General features: G+C 43.5%; 1 protein-coding gene across 1 annotated transcript in view; it reads left to right on the top strand.

The window, feature by feature from the left end:
- Positions 1 to 21,077, top strand: part of TECRL (trans-2,3-enoyl-CoA reductase like) — a 117,753-nt gene that overhangs the window by 83,593 nt on the left and 13,083 nt on the right. The window contains exons 5-8 of the mRNA XM_065405552.1: positions 13,495 to 13,610; positions 15,815 to 15,920; positions 18,198 to 18,270; positions 20,931 to 20,974. Coding sequence (XP_065261624.1) covers positions 13,495 to 13,610; positions 15,815 to 15,920; positions 18,198 to 18,270; positions 20,931 to 20,974 — 339 coding nt within the window. The remainder of the gene's footprint in view (positions 1 to 13,494; positions 13,611 to 15,814; positions 15,921 to 18,197; positions 18,271 to 20,930; positions 20,975 to 21,077) is intronic.

Raw genomic sequence — 21,077 nt, 5'->3', positions numbered from 1 at the left:
CCATGCAGGGGTTCTGTGTGATTTAATTAATCCACTTTAAAGTTAATTCAGATTAATCTTTCTGAGTGTCCCCATGTCGATGCCTTAGATTGTAATGATTTAGATTATAAACTCTTGTCTTTTTGTTCTGTATTTGCGCTGTGCCCAGCACAATAGAGTCCTGGACCAAAACTGAGGTTCGTAGATATTACTGCAACACAAGTCATTAGTAATAATCAGTTACACTGTTCTAAGTGCAGGAAGACTTTCATTCTCTAACTTGACTTACTACTGCACACTGCAATGGATGTCTGTAATTATAAATAATACTGTTGGTTGAAAACGGGAATTATTTTAGATGGGAATTAAATTCTGTTGATCATTTCCCATCAAAAAAATAATTTTTGATAGAACACTGAAACCCATTTTTTTCCATTTTTGAAAATTGTTTTTGTTTTCAATAAAAAATATTCAGCATCTGAAAACAAAGAAAAAATCAAAAAAACGTTTTTACCAAAAAATGGGGAAAAATACAGAAAAATTTTAGTTTGGTCAAAGAAACAAAGAAACCTACAGTCTCAAATAATGGAAACATTATTCAGTTTGGTCCAAGAAGCATTTTTTTTTTACTTTGGCAAAAAAATAAAAATAAAATAAAATAAAAAACACCTACAGTCTCTAATAAATAATGGAAACATAATGAGGATGATAGCACTTTTTCTCTTAAACATATTTTCCAAACTAATCAATCTACACCACACGCTTTTGGGGCAGATAAGTAATGTTATTCCCAATGTAGAAACATGGGAAACTGAGACAGAAACATTAAATAGTTACAAAATAACAAAGTATAATAGCTGTAAAGCTATCCCTCTCCTGCCCCCATTCATGTCTGGGTAACGCAACACCGTGCAGGAGGAGAGGACATGGTTTATAGAAAGGATCAGGTATTCCTGTTCCCTCAGAGAGGAAGAGACAAGTCACCTGGTTCTTCTCTTGCTGAGCATGCACTCTCCCCTGCTAGTGATGGCTAAGCTGATGAGTGTGCTCCAGCCTTGGTTAATGGGGTGGGGTTATTTAGCTCAAGCAGGCTTGTGTTTCATGATTCTGAGTTCCCAGGTTCAGTGCCCCCTGCCAACAACAACCCATCCAGGTGAGTGGTGGTACACTGGTGTAAACTGGGAGTAATGCCATTGAATAAAGACATGTGAAAAGTACTTCACTTAGGAAGGAAAAATCAAATGTGTGACTACAAAATGGGGAATGACTGAGTAGGCGGTAGTACTGCTGGACAGGATCTGGGCGTTATAATGGACCACACACACAATATGAGTCGTCCATGCATTGAAGTTGCACAAAAGGCTAATATGATTCTGGGATATATTAACAGTAGTGTTGTATGGAAGATACAGCAGGTACCTGTCCGGCTCCACTCAGCACTGGTGAGGCCTCAGCTGGAGTACTGTATCCAATTCTGAGCACCACAACTTAGGAAAGATGTGGAGAAATTGGAGAGAGTCCAGAGGAGAGCAACAACAATGATAAGAGATTTAGAAAACCTGACTTAGGAGGAAAGGTTAAAAAAACTGAGCATGTTTAGTCTTGAGAAAAGAAGACTGAGGGGGGACCTGATAACAGTCTTCCAGTATGTTAAGGACTATTATAAAGCAGGCAGTGTTCAATTGTTCTCCATGTCCACTGAAGATAGGACAAGAAGTTATGGGCTTAATCTGGAGCAAAGGAGACTCAGGTTAGATATTAGAAAAAACTTTCTAACTCTCTGGATAGTTAAGCTCTGGAATAGCTTCCAAGGGAGGTTGTGGATTTCCCATCATTGGAAGCTTTTGAAAACAAGTTGGACAAACTCCTGTCAGGGATGGCCTAGGTTTACTTAGTCCTGCCACAGCGCAGGGGGCTGGACTCGATGACTTCTGGAGGTCCCTTCTAGCCCTACATTTCTATGATTCTATGAAGTCTGTGTAATGAAATTGGGGTATGTAAGAAGAGAATCAATCTCCAAGCCCTTATGTTTCAATGTATTGTGAGAGGAAGTTGCCAAATCACCAAAGAGCAGCGGTTCTCAACCTTTTCCATAAGAGGACCATCTCCTCCTCTCTAGTCCAGACCTGTTCAGGACCCCTCTCCCAATGTGACCATATGGGAAGATACCTTGATACTTGTTTGGGAACTCCTGGGGCAGGGCTGCTTTCCACAGGTTGAGAATCTTTGCCATAGAGAAAGCAAATTATTTGGCTTGGACTCAATGTGAGATTGTGAAAGAGGCCAGGGAATGGGCTGGTATACAATACTGCAGTCCAGAGGCCATCATTTGGTAAGAGGCAAGACAAATGAAGTACACAGAGTATGGGGAAGTAATGGGGGAATAGGGGTCCCAGCAAATTTGTCGTCAGTGTAAAGAGGAGAAAGAGAGAGCAGTAAATGAGATGCTGATAGGATCAGTGAATAGGAGAAAATGTGAGTCCAAGATAGAATAGGTGAGCTGAAGAGTGGATCATATATGAGCCTAGGTCTGTGGATTCTGTGGCCAATTTGACTACAATTATGTGGCCAGGCCCTCTGATTTCTGTAATGCACCACCAAGGAATTCTGGGGTAAATTGAAAACTCTGCAGTAGTGACAATAGCAAAAGAACATACCATTTTATTAACTAGTTCTACATGCTCAATGTCCTTAGTATACAATTGTCTTAATGCTGACTAACGCATGAAGGTATCATAAAGCCACATTTTGACAAAGCTTTCTGATTTGTTACACCCATTTACATCACTTGGGAATCTGGTCCCAGGAAGTAGATATGCTGAATAAGAAGGTGGGTTTTTTACAGTCCCTTTTCTGACCATAATTTCGAGACACAAGTGACCTCAGATCTAAACAGACTTGGTTCATGGCTGAGATTTCTGATTCAATGCATAATATTACGTATAATGCATGTTGCTTTACATTGGCACAACTGGACAAGCCATGAACTAATGCGTGTCAACACTGTGAACTTTGAAAATGTTGTAGCCTTTTGCAAAGGCAAGCTGTACACACATGGTTGGTTTTGTTCTTTAGTTAATTAAGTCAAATAGTTTTCAACTTCCAGAGCTATCAACAAGGAACAGATTGAGTTTGCCTGACACTGTGCCATGGTATAATGTTGTTTAGGCCTTTCTTTGGCCCACATATATTCTCGGCCCTTTGTTATTGCCCAGCGGCTGCAGTGAAATCTACTGATAAGGGAAGCAGGGACCTTCCTGCTGTTGAAATTGGCCAACTGGCTGATCATAATTCATCAGATGCCACTGCTAATAAGGCCAAGTAGAATGCTGTGATTGTTTCTCTCTCTGTCTCCGGAGCAAAAGCCACAAGCATATGACTAACCTTGCCAGAATGTCAGTTCTCCAGGAAGCAGCTGGGAGCATAGTGAATTTTAGGAGAGGCGAACGTTTTATGTTCTGTTGAGCATAGCACATGTGGAAGAATGGGTGCATACGTATTATAGACCTTCCCCTGTGGGTTGTTATTGTTGTAAGGGCATAGACAATGTAGACAGAATTCCAGGTAACTAAAGTAGCCAAGTCATTTTCCTAATTGCTAAGTGCTGATTTCTATTCCCCTGACTCAGAGTAGTGCGTTACTCGACTGAAACCAATGAGATTACTGGGAAGGTGGGGTGCTACTCACTTTGAGGAAGGCTGATAGACCCTGGCCATCTGACCTGTCTATATTTGGATCATTTTGTAGGAACTGTGGCTCAGCAGGGTGGATTTCCAAAAAAATGTTCAGTGCTGGTCTACCTCTGGCTCCTGTTGATGTTGATAGTTTTACTATTCATGTCATTGGTAACAGAGGTAGGCCAACGCTGCGTCCTGTTGGAAATCCCACTTTAAAGGTCTCTTCTGGGCTCTTATGGAGGAGGAGAAACTGGGCCCTGCTCAATCAACATCATACAACTTTTGAACAGTGGAATGTGGAGTTGACAGACACACTAGCTGGTAACTCTTAGATGGCTGCCCAGTCCAGGTGTTGGTCCAGGTCCAGGTCCTGATCCCACTCATTCCCTCAAGATATATGGGTGGTCTCAATGAGAGTTTTAGGTTAGTCGGACAGGATAATTTAATCTATATAACAAAATAGCAAACATCTTTATGTAACACATTGAATATGGCACTCAGGAGAGGTTTGTGCCTTTAGAAGCAGGGGTCCCATAGCTAATCCCAGCTGCCCACGATCTACCCAGAGGCGTGGGCATGTGTAACAATTATATAAATAGTATTACTGGCTGGGAACCCCCAGTTGCCTAAGGGATCCAAATCCCATTGAATTCCTTCTTGGAAAATCCCATTCTCATACTCGCGAACACATTCTTAACTGTAACGAGCTGTATGCACCACAGTATTTTCCATGTTTGTATAATTGTGTGGGTTAGATTCTCGTTACTGTTGATTCTATACAAAGTCCATGTAGAACGTAGAACGTTAGACCTGAGGAGTGCTGCGTGACTTCTGATTTATGCAGCAGAACGGCAATGGATTTTGCACAACATGTTCACTGATCAGAAGATGGTTGGATTACCTTGAACGCCGTGATTCTTTGTATTGTAGCAGAGGAGTGCCATGAGGCTGGAGGAGTGATTGGGCATGCGAGGGTGTGTGTACTATTTATTAACAGTGGCTTGTGACCGCCCACAAATTTGAAATTAACAAGAGGCTGCAAATAAACTGTCACTTTCTCCCACGCTCTCCCCAAACATCCTCTCTGCGTTCTGGCTGCAGAGTTGGAAAGCCATTTGGAACAGCAAGCTACTGGCTTCTAATCATCTCTGTGTAACTGGAGTAGAGTCACATCGAGACCACTGCTCTGGCCTGGGCTGAATTGACTGTCGGTTTGGGAGTGTCGTAAAATGCTAGTATTAGGGATGTGAATAATACAGGGCCAGCTCCAGCATTTCTGCCTCCCTGAGCAAAAAAAAAAAACAAAAAAAAAGCCGTGATCGGCGGTGGCAGTTCAGCGGCAGGTCCTTCGCTCCTAGAGGGAGTGAGGGACCTGCCGCCCCCGAATTGCCGCAGGTGCCGCCCCTCTCCCTTGGCCGCCCCAAGCACCTGCTTGTTAAGCTGGTGCCTGGAGCCGGCCCTGGGTTAATAGATTCTTTAGATCCTCAAACGTGTGCTCTTGTGTCTTTTGTCCCAGATCCATGGAGTCCATTTTATACAGTTCAGAAAGAGCTTGACTGTTTAAGGACAGGCTAGGTAGGAATTTAGCCCAAGAAGTTATTGTACTGAAGAACTGATCTATATTTTAGGTTTAACTATGGCCATTTCTCAAAATGCTCAGCACCAGATGAGCCAGATTTCCAAAAGACCTTAGCACTCAAGCACCTTCCATTTAGGTCGCTAAATAAGAGAGGCAGTGTTGCCTAGTGGATAATGTACTGGACTGGCACTTGGAAGATTTGGGTTCTCCTTCTGGTGACCTCAGGTAAGCAGCTTAACCTCAGTTTGTGAAATGGAGATAACCCTCCTTTGAGACCTCTAGATGAAAAGTTCCACGGACATGCTACTCACTGTTCTAAATGACCAGGTTTTCAAAAGGGCCACTTCATTTAGGTGCCTACAGGGGAGCGGATGGGTGCTGAATTCTTTTTGAAATCTGGCCCACAAATACACCCGGTGCCCCGTAACTGCCAGTCATTCTGTGTCCAGGTTGGAGTTAGGTTGCAGATGGGTATGCACATGTGTCACCTGGCTTGTGCCTGAATATAGACAAAGCTATAATAACTGCGCACTAATTTACAATCACTTGTTTTTTTCAGGGGCTGGCAGGTATGTGTCCTACTGAAGTGGCAGACAGCCTTAGGCCTGTGCAAGGAATGGGGAGGGCTAGTGGCATCCAGCATCCCAGGACTGGGGGGAGAGAACCTGGGCCTGAGGCTTTCCCTCTCTTCTGTCCCGTTTCTCTGTTCACTGCGGGGGGGTACTGACTGAGTCCGGCAGAATTCCTCCTCGAATGGCTGCTCCACCTCAGACACTTGCAGCACAAGCCAGGATGCAGCCTTAAATAGCTAGAAATGCTGCTTCGCTGTCACTGCAACCCCAGGCCAAGAAATACTGGTCTGGGCAGACCCTGTCTGCAGGAATTAAAATATAGCACCACGGATTGGGGGAGATGTTCAGGAGTTGGGAACAAAAGAGTTGTCTGACTATCCAGCACTGCAGGACTTTACCGTCCGCTGCCAACCTGCCTCCAAAATCCTTAACAACCGTTGAGATAAAAGGCCAAAAATAGAGATCATTTGAAGATATCGGCAAAATGGCGCCCTGCCGACTTTCCTGAGGTTGCAGAAGTATGAGTGGGGGTAGAAATTGGCCCAGAAGCTAATGCTGTATATTAAGATTTAACACAGTAATACTTGGAGATGGGATTTTTCAAAGGAGTTTAAGGGAGTTAGGCATTCAGTGCTGTAGGATTTGGGTGCCTGTGGGTGTTGAGTGCCTAACTCTCTTAGGTTCCTTAGAAATCCCAGCCATTATCAACACACACACACAGTAATGGTCTCTATAAGGTATATAAATACAAGATATGCAGTATCATATTGTCTGTGTGGTATGCACTGTATCCATTTGGCCTAGACTCAGGGTTGTACACCCAGCCACCCTCTGTCTTTCATTTGTCAAAAAACTAAACTCAGTCCTTTAGATAACTAATATACTGCCGCTGTGGTTTTTTGTCCACATGATTGCCCCATACATGCTTAAAATATGTCATAGCTATTGCTTTGCTGATAGCCTCAGGCAATGACCCAAACTCATTGCTCGTAGCAAGGGTGTTCTCTCAACCACTCCCATCAGCTCCCCTCCCTGTGCGCACAGTACCTTGTTAGCAGCTCTCACCGATGGAAGTGTCACCCATGAACTGGCAAACTAGCCTTACATGGCATGGAAAGAGCCATGGTATGTAGCCAAGAAAAGAGCAGCAGGGAAAGGTTAAATGGCCTCTCTGGAGTTCCATCCCACAGCTCACCATAAATGAAATAATACTAGACTATTCCAAAACGCAATATGATCCGCACTGGGGTCTGTTCCATGGCAGGATAGAAAGGGCACGTCAAAAGTGTTATCTAGAGGAATCAGCTAGTATATTCTCATAAAGACGTATTTATGACTCTGTGGGCTTCTAGTTTATATGTATGGGGTTTTTCATGCTATTTCTTATTACATCAAAATAATGTTTCTGCTTTGTCCTCCAGGCTCCAGTCCCCCCTCCCCCAATTTATCTTCTTTTTATCTCTTTTGATTTAACTCGTGCATGCAGTGCTATTAACAGGCATTAGAAATCCCGTGATCCCCTCTGGTGGTCCCAGTGGGCTCATGTCAAAGCTCTAATCCAGCTGCATCAACCAGTCAGATAAATTGTCTCAGCCACATTCCATCTGGGTTACAAGCAATGAATAACTTTGAGGAGCTCCTTTCACCTCCTCTGAAGTCATGTCTCCTAAATATACTCACTGCCTCATGCGGTTTGGGATTATAATCCCTGACCTGATTGTTATTCAGGGCAGTCAGGCTTTATTGGCATGACACACAGTACAAATGCTACCAAGGGGTAAATAAAATAAAAGCCAGACCCCTAGGGACCTGTCAGAGGTAGGAATAATCTGATCCAAGCAGGATGAATGAGGGATCAGGCTGTATATGAGGCTTCCTCCCCTGTGTCCCTTTGTCATTAATCTCCATTAATGCTGATAGAATTAATATGCTAGGGGCTACTATTGTTCTATAATCTCAGATCACTTTTTGTGATATTTTTAGTAGGTGCTGTCAAGTCAGAAGTTACTGACTAACCCATTAAACGTCTGATGTTCAGACATACTAAGTGTCCAGCAGCTCCAGCTGAGACCAATCCGAGCTCTGGTTCCTCTGAAAATCAGGCACTGAGCAAGTGTGCCATTTTCAGAAGTGTGTTGCACCTGCTGGCAGAGAGTGGCTCTTTGTCTCCTCTTAGTGGCCGGACCACAAGTGGACATTTATGAGTCTGCAACTTCCTCCAAGATAACTGGTGTGGTCTTGTAGCTCAAAGTGTACAGGCTTTAGCTCCAGAGCTTCCAAATTCAGTCCCTGCAGCTGACCCCTCCTGTGGCTTTGTTATAAGTGAACCAAGGCATTGTTTGGCCTTTTATTTTCATAAAAGGAACTAGTGGTTTGAAAAATGTTTGAAAATAAAGAGTTGACTGGGGAGCAGGGGGAGAAGATAGCCTAAATGACCTCTTAAGGTCCCTTCTAGTCCTATATTTCTATGGTTCTATGCACATAGAATTGGAGTGTTCCCACACAACCAGTTGTGGGCTACACATCTGATTGTGCCAGTGCTTAACCAGGCAGTGGGAGATGGTGTGGGCAGGGAGAAATAGAGGCTCCTCTGATGGACCAGTGAGTAAAGATGCTCCTAAGCACCTGGTGATGAGCTCCTGCTCATAATGGTTTTGCCAAAAAAAAAAAAATAGACTTCTTCAATGCCCCCAAGAAAAAGGGACAGTTGGGGGGTACAGTGACAGATTTGCGGGATACTGGGAGGGAACAAAAAGGGAAGGCAGCTATCCACTGCATATGGGATATGAGATGAGAAACTCATAGTGGGGACGGACAAAGAGGGTATGTCCCTTCTGAGAGCAGTCCACACTCCTACAGAGCAGCACACACTGTTGTACGGGTGTCACTATAAGTGTCCCCGGCAGAATCCATGTCCAACACAGGAATGTTTGTTGCAGAGCACTCTCCCTACTGTAATACTAACTATAGAGCGAGTCAACATTTTTAGTTGAAAAGGGATTTCCCCAATTTTTTTTAAGGCAAACTTTTGCAGAAGAAAATCATTTTCAATGATGATTGTTTTCCAGGTTTTCAAAGACTAATTGTACACCAAACATTTTCTTGGGCAAAGATTTTCAGTTTTTGAAAACTGATTTTTATTTTTATTTTTTTGTGTCCAAAGTGGTTTTCAGAAACCAAAATGTTATGGTTTTTGGTTTAAATTTCTCATTGAAAAACTCACTTTTTGAAGGAAATTTCAACAAAAAATGAAAAAGAAAACCTGAATATTTTCTGGAAAAAAAGGTATTTTTATCAGCACTAAATAATAATGCTGCAACTGATTCCCAGCACTTATCCTATGTGCTGCCCCATGCAGCGATCCAGACATAATATCTCCCTGCCACCCCAGACCTCCTTTGATTGCAAGACTGATGACAGGCTCCTGGATCATGTGCCACTAAAGTCTGCAATGAGGTGTTTTGCATTGGAGATGATGGATTACATGTAACCCTTCCCTGTCCCTATAGACCACCTTGGACAGGTGGAGCTTAGTCAGTGTCACAGACCTATCATGACTTGCTGCTGGTGTGCGAGGTGGCTCCTTGCGGTGATGTGTACAGCATGTGCAGCTCAACTGTATCTCTGAGTGGCTTGTTCCTCAGGCATATGGAATCAGCTAGCCCACAGCTTGTATATTACTGCTGCTTGGGCAAAGTCAGGCTGTGCTCCATCCACAGGGCTCGCCTGCTTCTCCTCCTCCTGTTTGAGTCTGAAATTGACCAAAGGGTCAGGAGAGAGCATGTTTCTGCTGCAGTGCCAAGTTGCCATAAACTGCTGTCAAATACTGCTTCTCTGTCCCTGGCTACTCCCCACAGAACAGCTGCTGTGAGCTCGCTGCCTAGTGCAGGCAATTACCAGCTTATTTTTTTGGTGCACACCTTGGATACTAGTGCAGAGAGGCAGTGAGATCTGTTCAGTAAGGCAATGGGCTGGGATTCATGCGGGGTGATCTTAAGCAAGCTACTCACCTCTCTCTGCCTTTCCCCTCTCCCACCCTTTGTCTATTTAGTGTATATGCTTTTCCTGGCAAGCACTGTCTCCTACTATGTGTTTGTCCTGCACTTAGCACAATGGGACCCCCAGACTGTTAGGCATCACTGTAATATCACTTATAATCATTCTCACTTGCACCTGGGCAGTCCGTGGTGAGCCTGGTTTTTTAAGGACGCTTTGACCCCTCACACTCCATACACTCTGGCAGCCTCACTTCACTTGGGGAGGAAGTGGCATGTAAGAGGTGAATAGCCCTCACACTGGCCTCTCTGAATAGCCGTGAAGTTGGAATCATAGAATATCAGGGTTGGAAGGGACCTCAGGAGGTCATCTAGTCCAACCGCCTGCTCAAAGCAGGACCAATCCCCAACTATTTTTTCCCCCCTAGATCCCTAAATGGCCCCCTCAAGGACTGAACTCACAACCCTGGGTTTAGCAGGCCAATGCTCAAACCAAACCTCCCTCCCCCCAATGCTGTGCCCTCCTTTACAGAGACACAGTTCCCCCAGCTGTGCCCTCCTTTACACAGACACAGTGTTTTTCCTTCTTTCCTTCCCCCCCCGCCCCCCCGGTCTACTGACAGCCGGAGTTAGGGAAACACTTATTTGGAGAGAGGGAAATTGCGCACAGGCCTAATTCAATGGAGCAAAACTTTCCAAAAATTGAGCCTTACATTTATCAGCGGAGATTTTCAAAGCCACCACATAGAATAGGATGCTCAGTTGGAACGTTAGTGGATTGACACCATCAGAGAATTTGTCCCATAGTAGCTAACAGAGGAAAAGGGAAGAGTTTTAATGTCCCAAAATAAAAACCATCTCAATTTAAAGACTAGCTCTCAAGGAAAGTCTCTCTGTTGCAGTCATTTATAAGCGCTGCTAAAGATAGATTTCAAAAACAGTGCATGGGGGAGGGGGTCCATTGATGGATTGCCAAAGCACTATTTGGAGAAAGCTATTCAAAATTAAATTGATTTAAACCACAAGCATTTAACATTTAGATGTAGCTAAATAGTTGATTCGTTATGAATATATATCCCTTAAACTCCTTTCCACAGTGTTATGCACTTGAGTTACAATTTGCTCATTACAATCTCTTGTAAGTATCTAGTCCTACATAGTTTTAACCCTGGATTTCATTCCAGAGAGGCTAGACAATCAGATCCAGGCTCCATGTTGTTCTGGTTACATTATATTTCCCCCGCAGGGATTCTCTAAAGCTTTGTGTCAATATCAAAGGAAAGCTGTTTTCCATGAGCTGGACTGTAACTTTACAATCCGCCGTGAGAAAAGGGTGATGCATAGCTGCATCGCCCAATGGGGAGACTAGAGAATGGAGTCTATGCTAGGAAATTAGGCTGGTATATCTTTGTTGCTTAACGGAGTGCTGCAGTTAAACTGACCTAACCCCCAGTGTAGACAGAGCTAGGTCAACGGGAGATGTGTCCCGGCAGCCTAGCTACCGCCTCTCGGGGAGGTGGAGAACCTGTGCCGATGGGAAACCCCCTGCTGTTGGCATAAGTGGTGTTAACCCTGAAGTGATACAGTGGCACAGCTACAGTGTTTTCAGTGTAGACAAGCCCTCGGCGTCCCAATGACTTCCCGGCTTTCCCCTTGCTGTGGGGCAGGAGTAAGGCCTGGTCTACATTTCAAATGTAGACCAGCATAGGTGTGTCAGGCAGGGGTGTGAAAAAAACAAACCAACCCAGCGACATAGCCGTGCTGACAAAATCCCCAGTGTAGACGCAACTATGCCGACAGAAAGTGATTTCTGTCGGCATAGCTAATGTCGGTTGGGGAGGTGGAGGTTCCTACGTGGCAGATCTTCTCCTTCTCCAAGGATGCCGTGTCTACACTGGGGGCTCTGCCGACATAGTTATGCAGGCACAGGCTCTGTAATATACCCATAGCCTGAGGGCTGGTCTACACTGAACACTTACCTGGGCATAGCTACATCTCTAAGCGGTGTGGAAAATCCACACCCTTGAGAGACCCAGTTATGCTGACTGACCCCCAGGATAGACAGTACGATTCTTCTGCCAACCTAGCTCCCGCCTCTCGGGGAGGTGGGTTAGTGATGGGAGAACCCCTCCCATCACTGTGGTGACTGTCTACACTGAAGCGCTACAGCGGCTCGGTGACTTCACCCAGCTTTGTGGAGTAGCTTACTTCCCCTCTGTGCGCTCAGGCAACTACGTGGCTGGTGAGTAGGCAGAGAGGGGACAGAGCCAGGACTCCACTGTTCACTTGCTCACAGTGGGGATAGAGTCGTGGGCAAGCAGCCCCTGCTCTTCCACCCGTGGCACAGTGTGAGTGGGGCTAAGGAGGATGGGGCTCACTTCATCTTACTGCCCCCAGGAGCTGAATAATGGCTATGACCATGTATCTACTTTTCTGAACGTCCTTTCCTCTTAATATTGTGGAGCTATGTCAGCAGAGCCCCCTAGTGTAGACACAGCATACTCTGAGAGAAGGAGGAGTTATTTTTCTTTGGGAAAAGGTGCTGTTCCTTATATACCTCTATTGACTGTCTGTGTACATTTCTCTCCAAGGCTTGGGAGTGCTATCCCTCTTCAGTGATTTCCGTTGGAGGCTGTCACTGAATAAGGACTGCAGGATGGGCCCCAGACTTCATATGGCAATGAGCTATAAATGGCTAGTTGAAGAATGTTGTAATAACTACTGCTGGGTGGGAAAGAGTTTTCCCATCCTGCGACAATTGTCAAGATATCAAAAACTTGTACTGTCCCGAATTAGAATGCAAAGTCAAAATCATGCACATGTTTATGAAGCAAAAATTCAAAATCAGATTTCAGGTTGGGTCAGTCAAATCACTTTGTTCCAATTTCAACCATTTTGGAGGGTTTTTTTCCCCATTTGCTTGTATGATAATTAGCTCAAGTTTTGAAATGAAAAGTTATTTTTGAACTGGAAATGAAACCTTTTGACAATTTTGAAACTTTTTTCAAAATTTTTCCACTTGAAAGAAATGGTCAGAACTGATCCCAAGACTTGAGGGATGTATATTCCCAGCTTCTGGCAACATAGGCTAGGGACACCCTCCCTGCCCATCCTGGCTAATAGCCACTGATGGACCGATCCTCCATGAACTTATCTAGTTCTTTTTTTAACACTTTTATAGTCTTGGCCTTCACAACATCCTTTGGCAAAGTGTTCCACAGGTTAACTGCGCTTTGTATGAAAAAACACTTCCTTTTGTTTGTTTTAAACCTGCTGCCTATTAATTTTATTTGGTGACCCCTACTTCTTGTATTATGAGAAGGAGTAAATAACACTTCCTTATTTACTTTCTCCACACCAGTCATGATTTTATAGGCCTCTATCATATCCCCCTCTAGTTGTCTCTTTTCCAAGCTGAAAAGTCCCAGTCTTATTCATTTCTTCTCATACGGAAGCTGTTCCATGCCCCTAATAAATTTTGTTGCACTTTTGTGTACCTTTTCCAATTGCAATATATCTTTTTCGTGATGGGGTGACCAGATCTGCACGCAGTATTCAAGGGGTGGGTGTACCACTGGCCCCTTTGCCATGGCAGATCAAATACTTAGGTCTGCCTAAGAACTATGAGTTCTTCTTATTATTATTCCCTTGTTGTTCAATTCCCCACCCTGAGAAGTCTTTTTCATTTCTAGGTTTTTCTGACTGAATACAGCGGGCCTCTACTAATCTACTTGCTCTTTTACATTCGTCTCTCAAGTATTTATGCTGAAGAGGAGAGTATGGAGAGCTTCCGCCACCCAGTAGTTCAGTAAGTGCATGAACCAAAGTCATCCAGGATGGTAAGCCATTAAATATTCCATGATGAGACTCTGTTGTTTCTTAATGCTCTCTGTTGTTTCTGTAATGGTAGAGCCCAGAGAGGGCTTGACCCTACATTCCTTCCACATCCAAACCTCTCCTCTCTGAAGTCAATGAGAGTTTCAGGTTGTTGTGATTATGAATTATTATTTGTACTACAGTAGTACCAAGCGGTCCCACCCCAAAATGGAGCCCTGTTGCATTAGGCATTGTGTGTGGGTGGGTGGGTGCGTGTGCACAGTGGGAGACAGTTCCTGCCCTGAATCGTTTATATCTAAATAGACAAGCCAGACAAAAGGTGTGATGGGAAACGCAGGTGGGAAATGACTCACCCAAGGTCACACAGTATATCAGTGGCAGAATGAGGAGTAGACTCCCGGACCTCAGTCCAGTGCCCCCTATCCATTAGACCAGAGTACCTCCCTCAAATGAATTCAGGATCAGGACCACAGCATAAAGGAAGGTATTATAAGATTAATGGCATCAGTCTTCAGCAAAGACGATACCCAGATCTGCTCTTTTCAGGTAGTAAAGAAGAAGCATTGTCAGAGACCGGGGTATCAGAAGAGAACATTCAAAAACAAAGTGGTGAATAAATGGAGAGTTTTTCAAAAGGATCTAAGAAATTTAAGTTCAAGGCTCTGATTGAATGAGGCCCGTGCTCCTAAATCCTGAAGGTGCTTTTGAAAATCTCACTCTAAAAGTTCAACCTGGACCAGATGGGATCCATCCAAGAGTCCTGAAGGAGCTTAAGAACAGTTGCTGAGCTACTAATAAAAATATTCTCTTGCCGTCAGCAGTCCTTTTGTGTGCTATCGGCTGTAGGATCGGGGGAACCTAAATAGACAAGCCAGAGAAAGGTTGGGAGAAAGGAAGTACTATCATAGACTGGGAGGGAGATGGGGAAATAAGACGCGGAGAGATTGAGTTGGGAGAACTGTGCATAGAACCCAGAATAATTCCTGAGTAATACAGTGCCACAAGACCACCCTTCTCCTATGGGTTGCACATTTAACAGGAGATAGAGGGTTTTAATAGAAGAGAGGCAAAAATATCTGCATTATTTATTTGGGGGCTGGGACCCAGAGAGTCTTTCTGCTGATCCCTTTAAAGCTGTTTTGTTGTGGTCCCTCATGGAAGCCAAATATTTTTAAAATCCCTGACAAGAAGGGAAGTGTGATTCAGCCTTCTGCACAGTCATTAATTACCTGATTTGCCTAAGCTCAAACCTCAAATTGTTTAATCTTTGACTTTTATTGGGCATTTTGTACGGTGGCCAAAGTATTTGAAACTTCACACACTGAAAATCACTTTTCATTTATGTCTCATAATTGGCTTTCAATGAGACAGGCACAGCTAGTACGGTAAATACAACCAAGATAAAATGCCGTCATGAATCACTCTTGACATTTGTTTTTTAAACCCAATCTTTATGAGCTGCGGCTCGTTCTCTGAAGCAAATCAGAAGTGCCGGTTGTTGTTTCATAATCCTCCTCAAAAGGGAATCAGTGTAATAAATTCTATAACAATTATCTTGTTCCATTGTAACTTGGAACAAAAAAGCCATCGCAATGGATTCACTTTTGCAACAAAATCTCATTTGAACTCCACAAGGAAATGAAATACAAACTACCTCTGTGTAGCTACTGTACTTATTAAAGGACAAGCGAACCATTCAGAATGTTTTCAAATGTCAGACACATCCTACGAGAGCATTAAGATATCCCTAAAATGTGTGAGACGTCTGTTTGAAGCATCGCAGGCGTCTGCTTGTATACACAGCTGTACTGTTTTAATCGACTGTCATAGCTGTACATTACATTCTGAACATGCTGTGTCCTTTTTAATTCAAGGTGGGTAAAATATGTTGCTTCCGCCGTAAAATGGATACAATGTTATATAACTCTGTGAGAACGATTCCATTCTTCTCAGGATTCAGTTGCTTTAGCTAAGGCAAAGTCTGTGCCCAGAGATTTCAAGCATGACTCTTCAGTTCTAGACTATTAGTCCTTATTCTTTATGTGAAAATAAAGTGTGATGTATCAGAAAGTGCATGTGTGGTTTTTGTTGTTGTTTTGTTTAAAAAAAGACAAAACCGACCTCACCCCCCATCTTTCATGTACCTTCATTCCCCTTTTTCCATTGTTTTTCCAGCTTGGCCTGCTTCTGTCATTGTTTACACTATGTCAGGCATCTTCTGGAGACGTTATTTGTTCACAAGATTTCCGGAGGGCACACGCCTCTGAAAAATATGATAAAGGTGACCATTATATTTATTATTTATTTATAATTATATTTATCATTGTATCCAATATAGAGAAGGACCTCATGCTAACGGGGCCCAGAACGATGACAAGAAAAGAAAATTCATTTGTTTTCCAGGCCCAGTAATTATGTTCCCTTTACAATATTTAAAGTCTCAGGGCCAGATTTGTAGATGGTGTAAATCCATTGACTTCATCCGAGCTGTGTTGATTTTTTATTTACGCCACGTGAGGATCCCGCCTTCAGAGGGCGTAACATTTCTCTGACTGAATGGTATTGATTTGCCGTTATTATCTGTATTATGTTAACAACTGGAGGTCAAAACTGAAATCAGACTCTACTGTGCTATTTTCTGTGCAAACATATAGTCAGAAACACTTCCTGCCTTGAAGAGGTTACACTCTAAAGAGACAATGCAATTGAAGGATTATTATCCTTGTTTTAGAGATGGGGGACCAAGGCAGGGAGAACGTCATGTGACTTTCCCAAAGTCACATGGGGATGCAGTGGTAGATAGATGAATAGAACCAAGGTCTCCGAAGCATTTGTCTGGCACCTTAAGCAACAGTCCATCCTTCCTCGTGCTCCAGTTGCTTTATTATGAAGTAAGCTGTAGGAGAAATAGGGAACGTTAAACGAAATGTCTTTCAGATATGTTTAAGCTTTGTAGTCGAGAACAAAAGGTTTGGCTCTGCAGACAGACCCCTTTGATCCAAGCAAGAAAGGAGATAAGATTTAGTGGGCATGTGCTGAGGAGGCTGCTAACTTTCAAATGAGGTGTAAAACAGAAGTCTTAATAAAAATAACACCTCAAAATAAGAGATAACATTCTCAAAAGCACCTGTAATTTCCAAAGGGACTTAGGAACTTGGGAGGAACACTGATTTTCACTGTCATTTAGGCACTTATGAGAATTGGATCCTGTGGTAGTTTTGGTAAGAAGTGCATTATTCACCCGGGCATCTATGCAAGATTACAACTGGGTTATTATACGGTACCCTCTCTTTCACCCCCATCATTTCAGTTCAATGGGGTTTTCTTCAGTCTCCGTCAAGCAAGTGCCATGCTCCAGCCACAGAAATGGCTGTGTCTCATGGGTGGGTGAAGTGATGCTGAATACATAGGATCAGGTACTGTGCAACTGAGTTAATTTCAGTGGAACTGCACCTGCCCCCATCAGGGCCAGATCAGATCCATAAGACCCAGTCCTGCAACAAACTCCATGTGGGTTGCTCCTCATTCCTACACCAAGTCCCACTGACTTCAGGTTGCAGGGAACCTCCAGAATGGAATTAATTACCCAGTAAAGTGCTTTGGGGTCCTTCTTGTTGAAAGAAGTGATATACATCTAAGATAGCATCAAGAAAACATCAGCTATAGATTAAAGGTCTTTGAGGCCGGGACTGTCTTTTTCTTTTGTGTTTGTACGGCGTCTAGAACAAGGGGATCCCAGTCCAGGGCCAGTAATGGTCATGCTACTACGGCAAGACAAATAAATAATAATAATTAATAAATGTTAACTCAGTTCCACAAAAATGTGTTTGGGAGATTTAAAATGCAAATGCATTTTACCCAAAGAAAACATACATTTGCTGAATAAGGGACGCTACAAGAGTTACTGATGTTGGACGAATAGCACACACAAAGTTTTGTCACAACCGGTAATACTTTATCCAGGAATAATATTCCACCCAGTGTAGTCCCCAAAAGGGAACTTATTTGCATATGTACTTCTCTGTGACTTGCTTTTTATTGCCTTTGAAGTTTTACCTCTACATGACCATTGCTATCTCAGTTTGGAACATAGGATTTGAAAACAAATTACAGATTGACAAGTTGAACCTATCTACGAGCATCTCTTACAAATAGATTTTAGATCTGTATGAGTCAGAAGGAATATGCCTGTACCATAGTGGAGTCCGGCTAAATTGCACTCTGATAAAGTGACACTCCTTTCATAGGGCTAGATCATTGATTTACTGTGATCCCTTGGTAAGGGAAAGAACAAAAGTTGTGCTGCTCTAGGAGCAGGCCAAAAGTCATTTAACTCACTGTTAAAAATGTGCCTCTAATTTCCAATTTGGACTTAATAATGACAATAATTTTGAAGAGGGAAGAATATTATTACTTTTTATTAATGACTCATTTTAAAAAAGCACTGTAGTCATCTGGACTCAGAGCACTGCTGCTAGAAAATGTATATGAAGTTATAGATTTGAATTTACCTGTAATTTTTCCTCCTAAAATGTATCTCCTTTTTTTCCCATTCCAGGGCTGTGCCTTTTACTGGGGATTCACTTCTTGGATTGCTTACTATGTCAATCACCCCCGATACACTCCACCATGTATGTACCATGAAAATGACATTGTTTTTTAAATCTTTCTGGGCCCAACCTTGCACTCACTGAAGTCAGTAGAAGTTTGGGGCTTCTCTTCAGTGGAAGTAGGATCAGAGATTTTGCCTGCCCAAAGCATAGGCATAGGCTTGCATTATTTGTCAGTAGAAAGATTCATGGAAGCATCACTCTTGTACTATGGCTGTGAACATATGTTACCGTTTAACCCAGTTTAATCATCTCCAAGTTTTGTGAACATGAAATATTAACCAATTGAAAGAAACAGCGTGATAAATATTATCCTCACCTCTGCAATATGTTTCCATTAAAAAATATACAAGGGGATCAGAGCTGGATGGGTATTTTCAAATGAGAACATTCTTGCTTGGTATAGAAGCTGCCTTTTTATGAAAACTAAAAGATTTGTGAACCCAAGAAGGCTTTGTTAAATATTTGCAGCAACGTTGGGGGGAAAAAAAATCTTCATTTCTCCTTTTCTTTTTCATGTACAGTCTTCATTCATCATGTTGTACTTTTATTTTTCTTGTGTTCCATTGTCGCACCACTAGTCTTTCTGGGTGTCCTTTTTTGTCCAGTCATTGAACTTCCCTTTTTTCTTTTTTGAGTTCAGTCGTAATCATCAGAGTTTTCTTCCGTTCATGGGCTTGGTTGTCACACCTTCCTTCGGCTATTTCATTATGCTGGCATTCCATCTTTGTACTACTCCTTTTTATTTTATTTTATTTTTGTTGTATGTGTGTTGTCAGGGCCCTGTCTGTGGGTTTGGGGAGAATACAGGATTTGCTCTGCCAATTTCAATTGCTCATATGAGTGTCACGGTGGGATATTTAAAACAAAAAAAGTTTAAAAATGGCATATTTTCAATTTTAAAAAAATCATCACATTTCATTTTGAAAAATGGCATTTCCTCAAATGACCTTTTAAGTTTGTGTGGAAATGGCAGCAGTGGATTCAACGTCTGTTTGAAAACGAACTCTTAGATTCTGGATCATTGAATCAGCATTAGGGCCGGCTCCAGGCACCAGCCGACCAAGCAAGTGCTTGGGGCAGCACCTTAGAAGGGGCGGCCAATGTTGGGGTGGCGGGGGGCGCTCACGGTGTTTTTTTTGTTGTTGTTCGGCGGGGCGGCGCTCGAGGGTTTGTTTTTTTTGTTTCGGCCGGGCAGCACGGGGGGTGTTTCGGCGGCGCGGCGCTCAGGGGGTTTGGGCAGCCCAGCGAGGGTTTGGTTTTTTTGTTTCGGCCGGGCAGCACGGGGGGTGTTTCGGCGGCGCGGCGCTCAGGGGGTTTGGGCAGCCCAGCGAGGCGCTCGGGGGGGGGCGGGGGTTTGAGCAGCCTGGTGTGGCGCTCGGGGGGGGGGGTTGGGCAGCCCGGCGAGGCGCTGGGGGGGGGGGTGTTACGGCGGGGCGGCGCTCTTCTTTTTTGCCTGGGGCAGCAAAAAAATTATAGCCGGCCCTGATCAGCAGGCACTGAACACAAGTATTTGTTTGAAACACATGTTTTTTCCCCCCTTACAATAGGATGAGTATCTAATGCCAAGGCCAGCCATTTTGTCTATTCCTTCTATATTTCTCAGTGGAGGTCATCTCCACGTTGGGTGCTCTTATTCCTGAAACTAATGCTCTTGAAAATGCTGTAAACCTCAGTGAGCTGGATGGTACGATACTCAGATGGTTCAGCGAAGAATGATATGACTGTCAGCCCCTTCCTTTTGGGAAATATCCATGGGCAGACCCCTGAGTCTCAGACCCAGAGACAGTGTCTTTGGTGACACATCGGTGATTGGGGAATAGCATGCAGGAATAACAAGTTGAGCTAGGTTGAAACGGGAACATTGAAGAACATCTGATTAGCAGCTACATGCTCAGCAGTGGCTGAGCATGGCATGGCATGTCACCCTTGCCCAACTGAGGAGCTGCGTGTCAGCCCGAGTTGAGACGAGGTGGGCTTGGGAAGGAGGAGAGGCAGGACAGGGGAAGGAGCTGCAGAATCAATGACAGTGAGCATGCTCTGTGCGCCTAAAAACATGATTGAAGCTCTGGAGGAAGACTGCAACCCTCTGAGATGTTCATGGTGTAACACCATCATGATGCATGGATACCAAAGGGATAGGGAAATGTAGGCTTGGGTAGCTGAACATTTTAGGGACTAAATTTATTTATTGAGGTGATCTGGATGAGTTGCTGGTACTTGATATATGATGCCTTAGTGCTACAAAAAAGGAAGGGCAGGATACAGCTCAGCTTCCTTAATAGTGGAGGCAGTGTGGACTAGTTGATTAAAGCACCTCTGTTGGAAACAGAAGATCTGACTTCTAGTCCCACTACTGCCATTAGCCTTTGGGTGACCTTAGGCACGTCTCTGTGCCTCACTTCCCCATCTGTAAAATGGGGAGAATGATGCTTGCCTCCTCTGTAAAGAGTGGTGAAATCTATGGGTGAAAGGCACTCTATGTATCACTATTAATTAGTGACAAAGAGACCAGCATTGACCCAAACACATTTGTTATTTGCATAATGCTCAGACAGTGTGGGTGCAAAGTCCCCGAGGGACATAAGCATTTCTAGCACTCTGCACCAGGGTGAGCTTCACCTATAGTGAACTGTGCACATAGACCAAAGTGTAACTTATTATTTCCTTCTGTTTTCTAGCATTTGGCAACAGGCAAGTTATTTTTGCTGCCCTCGCTTTTCTGGTATGTACTCAAATAAAGTATTAAGGATGCTTATGGGATAAAACAGACACATTATTTGTCAAGAGGAATAACCTTGTGTGAGTGAAGATTAATGCCTGGTCTT

Source organism: Emys orbicularis, chromosome 5 (genome assembly GCF_028017835.1).
Source record: "Emys orbicularis isolate rEmyOrb1 chromosome 5, rEmyOrb1.hap1, whole genome shotgun sequence".
Taxonomy (NCBI): domain Eukaryota; kingdom Metazoa; phylum Chordata; order Testudines; family Emydidae; genus Emys; species Emys orbicularis.
This window is presented reverse-complemented; position numbering and strand designations above follow the sequence as displayed.